General features: G+C 40.6%; 1 protein-coding gene across 1 annotated transcript; it reads right to left on the reverse strand.

Moving 5' to 3' along the window:
• Window positions 1–2,393: 2,393 nt before the first annotated feature.
• LOC131245835 (probable serine/threonine-protein kinase PBL26) lies at window positions 2,394–11,328 on the reverse strand. Its single transcript, XM_058245555.1, has 5 exons — window positions 10,241–11,328; window positions 8,014–8,198; window positions 7,428–7,617; window positions 5,831–6,222; window positions 2,394–2,920 (listed from the first exon to the last, which is right to left on the reverse strand). The coding sequence occupies exons 1-5, from the start codon at window positions 10,356–10,358 to the stop codon at window positions 2,552–2,554; spliced, it is 1,254 nt and encodes a 417-aa protein (XP_058101538.1). The 5' UTR covers window positions 10,359–11,328; the 3' UTR covers window positions 2,394–2,551.
• Between the last annotated feature and the right edge of the window lie 560 nt (window positions 11,329–11,888).

Below are 11,888 nucleotides of genomic sequence, written 5' to 3' on the forward strand. Positions count from 1 at the left end.
TACAATGGCCCACTTTTATTAACTGAAATCCAGACCGTTTATTGTTTGATGGAAAGGGTTCATATGCTCCACATGTGTACTGATGCTTTTTGCTAGCTATTGCACGTTTCGACATGCAGACATCAGAATCATTAATCTAGACCGGTCATTATGTACGCCCCACTTTCTGCAAAAAGGATGAAAAAGCTCACAATGATGGAAGGGAGTTAAATCTTCGAAACAACAGAATGTTCTTTTCACAAACATCAGTTTGCCATGCCACGTATAAGAGGGTTATAGTCACCAATCCAAGGGCTAGACTCAAAGGCAAGTTTTTCACATTCTAAAGATGTTAGTAGTTCTACAAGTGCACAGTAACTGCAAAGTAATTTAGATAAAGGAATTTCATAATGGCAATGGTAGCCATAACAGCCACCACATTATCATTCCGATACTTTAAAGTACTTTAAAAAAAAAAAAAAACAAACTAGAGAATGTTGCAGGGCGGTTAGCCATTATAATAGTGTAACATCAAGGTGTTCTGTAATGGTAACAGTGGCCGTGGCCACGACCGTTACCTTTACGATATGCGGCATATAAGTTGTTACGGCCCCGTAACGGCTTTCTCTTTCATTTATTGAAAAAAAAAAAAACTGAAAAACCTGTATTTGCCTCGTAATATTGATTAGAAAGTATGAAAAACTTGTATATATCTGGTAAATCATTACCGGACTATTACGGCCATTACAGGGGATGTATCGTGCCGTTAACAGCAATTACGGATCTTTTTTCCCATAACGGCTGTTATGGCCATTACGACCCGTAATGTATAACAGTTGCCACCGTTACCTTTATATAATGGCTTTCATGGCACACCATGTGTAACACGTAATAGTTGCAATTATTACTGTTGCGTAACAACCCCTTGATTCGGACTGTTCGAATCACTGACCCAACTGTGAACTGATTGAAGTGGAAAACTCTTGCAGCCATTTGAATTTGGACCACTCACTAATTTACCTTTAACCTTGGAAGGTTATGATGGATTAATCAGTGTGATTTTGAAATGTGATGGTCGGAATGGCTATACATCAATGCCATATGTGAGGAGTACAAATCACCCCCATTTCTCAAATTGTTGAAAACTATATAGAGTCCAGTCCCTCATCCAAAGTGGACAGGATCCATTGGATTATTGCTATTGATTAGTAAACCTTCTTGGAGTCAAACTGTTAATTTTTACACTGCATCAAACTCTTTTTTGCATGAATTTTCTTTTTACAATGCCCAACAAAAGTAGGGCCTACTTAATAGACAGACCAGATGTACAATCTACACCTTCGAAGGAGTCTTGTAAAAATGCACTCAAAGCTCCATTCTTGCAGTTGTACAATCCACAACTAAACCTTCGAAGGAAACAACCAGCGAACTATGCATGTGGGACCCATCTTATGGTGATCATAAACTGTTCACATGATGGGCCCCTTGGTGGAAGATACCCCCAAAAATTTCCACCACCTCATGATCCTAATCATCTGATTGGAACCCTGCTAAATGTAGACCATTGCCTTATTGCAAGTCCATGAATCAGATTGCTAGGATCATTTGATGGGGGAGATGATGCGGCATGACCATCCAAGATGGAGCTCACCTGATGATTGGATGAAATTGCTAAAAGGCGAGCCCACCTACACCGATACTGCATTGGAGAAAAACCTTTCTTTCGATCGAGCATCATAAAACACCTGCATACCTTATTGCTAATGGATTCTCAATTTGAAACAGTTACTATTAGACTTGTATTTTCGGAGGAAGCACTGGCGAGTGTACTGGAAATCAAAAAAAAAGATGAAACAAACTTACCATTTTTCATGTTTATGATGAAGAAGGTTTTCTAATTCCTCATGCATGTACTTCTCAGCTCCCAACATTTATGTCCTAGCCCAAGAATCAAGGCAGCCAACTCAGTGAGTGGGCCACGTTGCATGAAACAAATGGATTGATTTATTTTAGCCATCCATCTGTTTTGTACATTGTAGTCTGCCAAATGAGTAGACATGCCTGAGCCTTGGGCTAGGGCATCTGCATAGTGGGGCCCACTTGGGTCTTGCACACATGTGCCATGTTAGGGGAGCATGCAGAGATGCCGGATATACACGTGCGGAATTAGCAAACTTCACCACAGAGAACTCTTCTATTTCTTTTACACATCCATCTAAGTAGGCATTGATTGCCTCTCAAAAATCAACCTCACAGTTACTGCATTCCAGCCCAAAGCAAACTCAGTGAACTGATTTGGGAGTAGCACCCATACAGGCCCTTAGTCAATAGACCAAAATGAAATTGCTCTTAGCATGCCAAAGCAAAACACATATATTCAAATCATTCAATATAAAATGCAAAACCAAAAGCTATTTGCAATCATTCACTTCACTTATATTATAAAGAGAACAACAATACACAAAGTCCTGCATTTTCTTTTATGACATGCATGAAATGGGTAGGGAAGGTTCAATTACAAAATCCTGCTTCCCACATATGTAAACATGTGATGATTTTACAAATAGCCGCTCTAGCCTTGAGATCTCATTTGGAGATCTCTCGAATTCGAACCCCACTCCATGGCCTCTGCGACAGCCCGCTGGCGCTCGTCCATGCTCTCTTCACCTTTCTCATGATCATTGTCACTCATCATTCTCTCTTGGCTGGGTGGAGCAGGAGTTGGCAGGGGACCAGAGGTCCCTCCATCTGATGGAGCCGTTGCGAGGAAGCTGAGGGCAGTGACGACATCGGTTATCAAGGGGCGAAGTATGCCCTCCTCTTGGAGACACATGGCAGAGACAGCGACTGCTTGATTAAGGCCTCTCATAGGGAAGTCCCCTTGAAGGAGAGGGTCAGCCAACTCCATGAACCTCTTTGGATTTTTGAAAATGGGTTGAGCCTGTAAGAAACAATAAGAGCTCAGTGTCACAGACTTGACATTTGCAAGAGGATAAATCTAGGACTTCGCCAATTTGTATTCTTCTTGTACGTTAGAGGCTATGTATATAGCCTGTAGAAAATTACAGAGAATTTTAAAGAGGGCTAAAATTATGTAGGGTAGTGTAGAGGTCTTTGGAATGTTCTAGAGTTCTCTGTTGTGTTTTTATAATAAAAATAAATTTTAAAAATAAAAGTTTATTTTTAGTAAATAAATAAATATATTGATTATTAAAACTTTTCATAAAAAGAGTGTATAGCAAGTTGGTAAGAGAAGGGGTTTTTGCTTATGCAATCAGGGTTCAAATCTCCGCGCGTGCGCTGCTTGGGTGCTTTATTAGGCGCACTTAGCACCTCGCACGTGCGCATCATCTCATGGAGCCAAAAGAGCCTTAGTCTTTTTGGTACATGGTTTAATTTTTTTGAGCCATAGTGCAACTTGATTTGAACTAGGGTCTACCCTGAAGTATCATTAACCTTAGTGTTGATTGAGAGTGACTGTGACATGGTTGTACATGTGGCACCTATGACATATGTCGCTTATATGGGAACAATTAGGATGATTAGGACATGTGACTACAGTTTTAAACTGTTGGGTAATTGTTTATCTAAAAGGGTACATAAATAAGTACCATAGGACAAAAGGTCATGTCCTTTTATGGAAGAATATTGTTTGCTGTGAATGGGTGTGGATGTCTTGAAGACGCACATGAGTATCTCTTCAGGAAGAACTCCATAACCATTCAATTGCTATAAATCTTGGATACTATAATCCAAAAGATATTCTCTCAATTTTCCAGCCGCGTTTTTTCTGAACTCAAGTAAAGGCAAATCGGTGTCAAAACTAGAGATTTGTTCAACACTTAAATGTTCAAATTTTTGTGTTGAAATTTGGATTGAGAGTTTATTGTATCGTGAAGACAATTTGCAGATTTTATTTGTTTGCATTTGCTGGAACTACCAAAAAAAGGGTAGTAAATCTATCTTGAAAAATTGACTATTCAAGTCAAGCCTTGAACCCGATAGATCTGATTGTCTCATTATCTCTTCCCTCTATCCTCCGTTGTGTACAAGATTCATCATTTTTCCAACAGTTCTCTAGTGATTTTTGTAGAGAGAGTAGTGTAGAATAGTCTAAAGGGTTTGTAGAGGTCTCTAGAATGTTCTAGAGTTCTCTAGCGGGTTTTGTAGAGAGAGTAGTGTAGAATAGTCTAAAGGGTTTGTAGAGCATTCCCGGCTGTTGGATGATTGCCACATTAGCCATCCATGTAAAGTAACTAGAAGGCTCTTAGATCTATATAAGGGAGAGGGGTCCTATTTCTCACCTCAGAAAGCTATATGCTTTGGAGATCTTTGAGTAGTAGAAGCATTATTCACTTCAATCCTCTCATATGCTCTCCTTTTCCAAGTACCTTGGCTACAATTGGGCCATAGGGTGACTCATCCACAATGGGACTGCAAGTGCAAACAATGGCACTGTGAGTGCAAGTGCCATATTGTTTATGCTTGGGGAAGCACTCAGGCTGTGACATCAGGCACTAAGTACAATGTATAAGGGAGAAAACAGCGCAATTACGATGTATGATCATATGATATACCTCAAAACAGGACTTGTGGCCTGTTTGCACATTGGGTGGAATCCCAACTTCATGGAATTTTATCCAAAACGACATCAATCTGAAATCCTAGGGTGTTTGGTCTATCAAAAAAAAGCCATGATGATGGGTGGAAACAAAATGGATAGGGGGCTATACCATCCAATCGATCGGATACATCCATATACATACTGAAGGGTAAGATAGCTTTAAGTTTTAAAATTTAAGTAGCAACTGAAATATGGTAACTGATGCAGAACAATTAACCACTTGCTCTAAAAGCTCGAACTGCCCCACTTCACATAGGTTCCGCTTTACACGAGCCATCCGCCTCACATGGGCTGCCCACCCCGAGTGTGCCCCTGCATCCCATAGGCTACCCCACTCGATCTCGGTGTGAAAATGCCCCCGTATTAATCACCTCTGGTGAGGAGTCTCGAATACAAGACCTCCCACTTTGATACCAATTTGATGCAAGACAATTAAGCACTTGCTCTAAAAGCTCGAACTGATAGAGTATGGAAAATTAATCTATTTATCTCATAGCCCAGGCCCCACATCCCATGGGTTAAGACCTCGGTCAAACTCCACTTGTGGGCTCCACTTCACATGGGTTTTGCTTCACACGAGCCACCCGCCTCACACGGGTCGCCCACCCCGAGTGTGCCCCTGCATCCCACAGGCCACCCCACTTGAGCCCGGTGTGAAAATGCCCCTGCATTAGTAACCTTCTAGAGATGAATGGATCATGCGATGGACGACAACAAAGAGACATTGTACGGTCAAACAGAGAGAGCATCCCCAAAAATCATTTGAAAAGCTCACATAAGCTTCCGAGCTATGTTATGTGGATATGATTGTATGTCTTGGGTATGGCCTTTAGAATTAAATATAAAAGTTGTATCTGTAGCTTCTCATAATCCAGTTCACTTAGAACAAAATCATTCTAACAAGATTCAAATCTCAAACTTCATTACAAAACCCATGTCTGAAGCTCGCTGACACAGACGTTAGGAGAAAAAAAAAAACCTTTAGCTCTTGTAATTTAGCATAATTTATACATACTATTCATATAATTCTGCGAAACATCTCTTACTTGTTCTAAATCTTTTGCATTTATGAACTGAATTTCATGCAATAGCACATTTTAAAATCTAGTAATATATCTGTATGAACGTGACCATTTTCGGTGTTTAAGGGGCAAGCAATGCACATTCAGGTTCATGGCAAGTCAGAAAAACATTGTGTCTATTGGAAAGATATAGGAGAGAAATTACCCAAGTAGCTAGGTTCTGTTCCTCAGTAGGCCTGGTAGTATCAATGGCTCTTCTCCCTGTGATTAGCTCCAGCAAAACAACTCCAAAGCTGTACACATCTGATTTCACCGTCAGCTGACCCGTTCTCGCATACTCAGGTGCACAATAGCCATAGGTCCCCATCACTCTCGAGGAGACGTGGGTCTTATCTCCGATTGGACCGAGCTTAGCAAGCCCAAAATCTGATAGTTTTGGATTGAATTGTTCGTCGAGCAAAATGTTAGATGATTTCAGATCACGGTAAATGACAGGCGGGTTGGCCTTCTCATGCAAATACTCCAAACCTTTGGCAGCACCAGTAGCTACTTTCATTCTAGTATACCAGTCTAATGGTTTCTGGTCTCGTGGAAGATCTGGAAACAAAATGTCATGTGGAATCTATTCAGTTGTAATCATGCATTGCATTGAAAACATATCTATGGTACAAATGTACAATGTGTTGAACTGGAATGGCCCTTCTAGAGAAGGAGAATTCTGAATGTTGATCGTCCTCTAGCTATATCTAAGGGTATATGCTTGGATGTTCCTGACATCAGCATGGTCCAGTACTGCCAAAAAGCAGGAGGAATGGACGACAGAATCCTGCATGATACTGATTCTGTTTCCCATACCTTCCCAAATGCTAATCGCACCTTGTTAAGCCCTGAGGCTGGCCAACTGCCATTTTGGTGCTGCTACATAAAATGAAAAAAAAAAAAGAAGGCCCGTCTAGTTACAGTTAAAGTTGTGTTCTCATTGAACTTTTTGAACACCACTGTCCAACCATTGGTATTTGAACATGTTTGTATGAATGGACTATTTTGTTGTATTTTCTGTTGTTTGTCAAACACCATTGTTTAGACAAGCAATGGCTCTTGTACATATTAGGCACATTGGGACGTGTGGATATGACGTGCAATTGTAGATTATTATGGCATTTGTCACACATATGGTTACTTGAAGATGCATGGTAACAAATGTCAATATCTTGAACATGCACATCAGCATATTTGGCACATGTACATATGGATGCGGCTCATGTCTCACATGTGAGGTGCTTGAGGGTCGAATGTGACACATGTGAGGTGGTTGAAGACAAGCGGTCTCACTTATGGCACATTTGTGCATGTGGCTTATGTGGCAAATATGGCACGTGTACAAAAGATCACTACTCCTTTTTGTAAAACCAACTATGTGTTTGTACTGCCGAGTCCATAATAATGGCTAGTTTTTTGGAGAGCTCGTCTTTGATTTTATTGGAGTTATTGCCATTTCCGAATAATCGTAGCGGACAAACCATGGACATATGCTTTGTCTTGACAAGGTTGTTTGAATGGAACTTTTTCAGTAACCAAACGGCCCCTAAGGGGTTCTACAATCAGTTTCTATAATTCAATCGCATATCTCTGACCAAAATAAGAATGATTGGTGTTTCTGAAAATCCATTCTGAAGTTGCACTAGCAAATAAAAACTAACTGGCAAAATCACACGGTTTGATTAAACGCAGTACAATATGATTACTGCTACTAATTAAATGGCTAGCACTACATCAAGATGAAGAAAGCGAGAATGCCATACCAAGCAGATGGTCTTCTAGAGAACCCAAGGACATGTATTCATACACCAAAAGCCTTTGCTCTCCATCTGCACAGTACCCGATAAGATTTACCAGATTTTGATGGTGAAGAAGGCTAAGCATCAAAACCTCAACAAGAAACTCTCTGTTTCCTTGCAATCCATTCCTGTCGAGTTGCTTAACAGCTACAACCTGTCCAAAATAAGCTGAAATTAGTACCGACTCCATAAGCATTCATAGAAGACATCCCAAAATTTTCCAAAATGGTCCAGGCATTAGCAGATCTAATCGGTACTTGTAAGGCTGGTGATCTGGACAGTTGGTCCGATGATCATTGGAAGATCCTAAACCTTGGATCAGTGGCCACCAATAGATGGTGAAGGAAACGGGAAAATGGGCCACTGGAAGATTAGGATTTTCCTATCTCGGGGATTTTTGGGGCATTCCCATCTATAGCATGGCCCTTCAGAGCAACAGTCTGGATCACCAATTCATGGCATGCACATGTATGGAATCCTGCACATAGACAAGCAATATGTTTCGAAGAGGACAAGTAAGGACAGAAAACAAGCTGAGCAATAAATATACCTGGCCGTTCTCAAGGCGCCCCTTATAAACCCTTCCAAAACCTCCTTCCCCCACGAGACACTCCGGACGGAAATTCTTTGTAGCTGTAGCTAGCTCACGGAATGTGAAAGTTTGTGCGGCGATGTTTCCATTACCAGAATCTTTTGCCTCTTCACGCTCAGGTGAATTCTTCTCTTTGGGATTCTCTGCACGTGGAAGAATGGAGTGAGCATGCCATCATCATCCTATAAAATCATAGTCATCAACAACAAAGGTTTGTCCCGGCTATTTGGGATTTTGGGTTATGTCATCATCATCATCATCATCTAAGCCTTGTCCCAACTAATTGGGGTCAGCTACATGAATTAAAATTTGTGGAAAAAGTTTCACGCCGGCTGCCAACTTGACACAACTCACCTCCTTTATGCAGGCTTGGAATGGCAGTGAGAGCACAAAACTCCCACGGGTGTTAGTTCCATGTTGTATCAAACCCATTTTGAGTTATGTCACACGCGAGAAAATATAATTGAAATTTAAGTCATCTTCTCTGCTTTGTTGTCTACTTCTGTTTGAGTGCAATTCGTAATCGAAATCGATTATGTGGCCAAGCCAACTTGGTTTATGGGAGTAAGCTTAAGGGTTGTTTGGCTCCTGGGAATCCAGCACCTGGGAAATGGATTCCATTATTGAGAGGGACTGAATTTGTGTTTGGGTCCTAGGAAAGGATTGCAATGAACTCCCATGGGAATCCAATTTGCAAAATTTGTCCCTTTTAAAATTCCCATCTTTAAGATGGGTTGCAAAATTTCCCATCCAACAATCATTTATTTGAAGAGGATAAAAAGCCTCTCCTCTCTTCTCCTCTCCATTCCCAGTATCCGAACACAAACTGGTTGCATAAGAATAACTTTTCCAGTACCCAAAAACCATAGACAGAATCTGTTTCCCAGGAACAAATTCATGACCCTTTTAAGATTCTAGGGAGCCAAACAACCCCTCACGGCCTGTTTGGATTAACTCCATCATAAGAATGAAATGGAGTGAGGCCAGCTTCATGAGTTTTTTTTTTTTTTTTTTTGAAAGATAGCCTCATGAGTATTTTGTGAAGCAAAACTATTAAATGCAAATGGTGAGATGCGCAAACTACTTCCATCCGCAAAATGTGTCCCAAAATAAGAATGTAATGATAATCAGTTGAACCTGATTATCATCTCATTATCATAATGGGCGGTGCATGCTTACTTCTTCCCATATTCTTGGGCAGGTTGAAACTGGCTGCTGGCTCATTGTTGACATATCTACTATAAACTCTATACAATGTTGAATATGGTAACAAACACATCAAGTGATGAATGGTTGTCCAGAGTCACGGAAATGAAAAATGCCAAGTACACTGTCCACAGGATTGGTGGTGGACACAAGACAAAGTGGAACACGTTCCAGATCTACATCGCCCATCAGGCGGGCCCCACGTGTAGATGCCCTGAGCCAAAGATCAGGAAGGTTCGCATATCTAGTGGGTGACATATGTACGTTGAGTGCACTGTTGGTCAATTTTTGACAATCTGTTTATTTTGTACATGTGTAGCTGACCAGATGAGAGAATCACCCTGACGTCCGGCCAGGACCATCTTCTCAGTGGGCCCTGCCAAATGAACAGTTTGGATCGGTGACATGTGCAGGCACTATCCCAATGGTACACGCATTTGTAAGAACTCACTTAGTAGGGCCCCATGGAAATTACAAGCACAAAGAGTCACATGTGTGGTATGGAATTTGGCATGCGATACTTCATAACAACAATGCATATGAAGAATAATAAGCTAAGAGTAAGATTTTAATCGAGATGAGGAGAATATGAGTTTCAGAATTGAAAGGAAATAAAATGTGGATATTACGGAGACTTCTAACAGCTCTCATGTGTTATCATATCTTGAAAAGGAACTCCATGGTGTTGTGGTATAACATATATTCAGATGGAAGGAGAAAAATCGTCACAAATTTTCTCATGAACTGTGTGACAGATGGAGCTGTCAAAGCAAACCAGCCATTTACATGACTCTGGAGAGAAGTTCTAATGAACAATGAAAGATGGTAGTATTAACTGAGACATATCAGTAGTGTTATTTTTTTATTTTTTTTTAAAATAGTTTTTTTAAAAGTTTTTTTAGTTGTTTATTTTATTTTATTTTATTTTTTTGACAATTTACTATGCTTCCATGATTGACAAGGCAATTGAGAAGCTTACCAGGCTGTTGTTGTGGGGAATTGTCGTTTTGGGGAGCTGGTGGTGACCGCTCCCTCTTGCTGGCATTCCTTTTTGTCTCTTTCTTTTCACTGGAAGAGAAACAAGGAAAGCAACTCATTTCCCAAATCCGATTTCCGAACAAAGTAACCCTGTAGTTCTTCCCAGTACTGTAATTTTCAAATCAGAAGTTGAGCCTTTAGCCCCAAGTCCTGAATCAAAATCGATTACCGATTCCCTGAAAACAAGCTGGAATGAATGTAGTGGATCAGAACCCAAATTCCCAAATCCCTAAATTGATTTCCATAATTCATCAAACACATCCCACCAACCCGACCTCCAAAGCCCGGATAGTCACATCAAAATCTTGTTGACCCAGATAAAGAATACGCCAAAATCCCATCCACCCAATTCCCAATTTCATAAACAAAACAAAAGTACATAAAAATCCGTCGACCCAATTCACGATTTCATCAAACAAGATCTAAAACATCAAAATCTCATCGACCCACATCACCATTTCATCCCAAAAAAATATTAGAAAGAAAAAAAATCTCAACAAATATCCAATTCCAATCAGAGAAACAAAACCCGATTCTGGAAAGGCCTGACAACTGGAAAACCCTGACAGATTTCACGAATCAGGGCAAGAACTAGTCTTCAGACCCAACCATGTTTGGGTATGAAAAAGGAAGGGAAGATGGTAAGGTTCTGTCCGTCACTTCTCCACAGAAAAAGGGAGAGATTTTCGGAGATTTGAAGGTGTCTAAGGAAGGAGACGTGGATCCACATTCCAGCCTATGTGAAGGGTACAATGCCGTTGGAGATTTTGGTTAGGATAGAAAAAAAAAAGAAAAGAAAATGATTTGACCGAGAGGAATGAGGAGAGACGAGTTTCTCGTTGCCACAATTTTGAACTGTTTTCTATAAAAATAGCGTGCGAATCTAACCGTTTGAGATGGAGATTACGTTTGGAGATTTAAATTAGGGGCATGAGAGTAACGTCTATCGGCGCATGTTAGTGGAACCAAGCGTTAGAATATAAAGTGCACCGCGGGTGAAGTGGGGATGTTCCAGCCGTCGCCTCACGGACGCAGATTGGGTACTACCCCTGCCTGTCCCGAGCTCGAAACAGGCTGGAGTCTGAGGGTCCACCGTGATATATGGGTTTCATCCACACCGTCCATCCATTTTTTTTCATATAATTTTAGGGTAAATGAAAAAAATGATTTATATATAATGTTTAAATGGACCACACGATAGGAATCAGAAATTATAATGACACTCACCGTTGAAGCCTTCCTAAGGCCCACCTTGATGTTTATTTTCCATCTAACCTATTCATAAGGTCACATATACATGGAAGAAGGTAAAACACAAATATAAGCTTGATCCAAAACTTTTGTGGCCTTTAAGAAGTTTTCAACGATAGAAATTCAATCCCCAATGATTGGTCAACTTTTTTGGAATTATGCCTTAAAATGATATGAAAATATAGATGGACGGTGTGGATGAAACACAAAATAACAGTGGATCCTCAAGAGTCTCACTGTCATGAGCGGGGGTGATACCCAATCCGTGTAGCTGTACCTTTTGCAAGCAACTTTCCTATAACCACGGGGAGCGGATGAGGTGAGAGTCTGCCTCACCG

The sequence above is a fragment of the Magnolia sinica genome, chromosome 5 (assembly GCF_029962835.1).
Source record: "Magnolia sinica isolate HGM2019 chromosome 5, MsV1, whole genome shotgun sequence".
In the NCBI taxonomy this organism is placed as follows: Eukaryota; Viridiplantae; Streptophyta; class Magnoliopsida; order Magnoliales; family Magnoliaceae; genus Magnolia; species Magnolia sinica.

What these genes read in the sequence shown, in the direction of transcription:
- LOC131245835 (XM_058245555.1), bottom strand. Translation starts at nt 10,358, where the DNA reads ATGAGTTGCTTTCCTTGTTTCTCTTCCAGTGAAAAGAAAGAGACAAAA. An exon ending in TTCCCCACAACAACAGCCTG is followed by an intron (nt 8,199 to 10,240) that starts GTAAGCTTCTCA and finishes TTCCACGTGCAG; the next exon opens with AGAATCCCAAAGAGAAGAAT. An exon ending in GGCGCCTTGAGAACGGCCAG is followed by an intron (nt 7,618 to 8,013) that starts GTATATTTATTG and finishes TATTTTGGACAG; the next exon opens with GTTGTAGCTGTTAAGCAACT.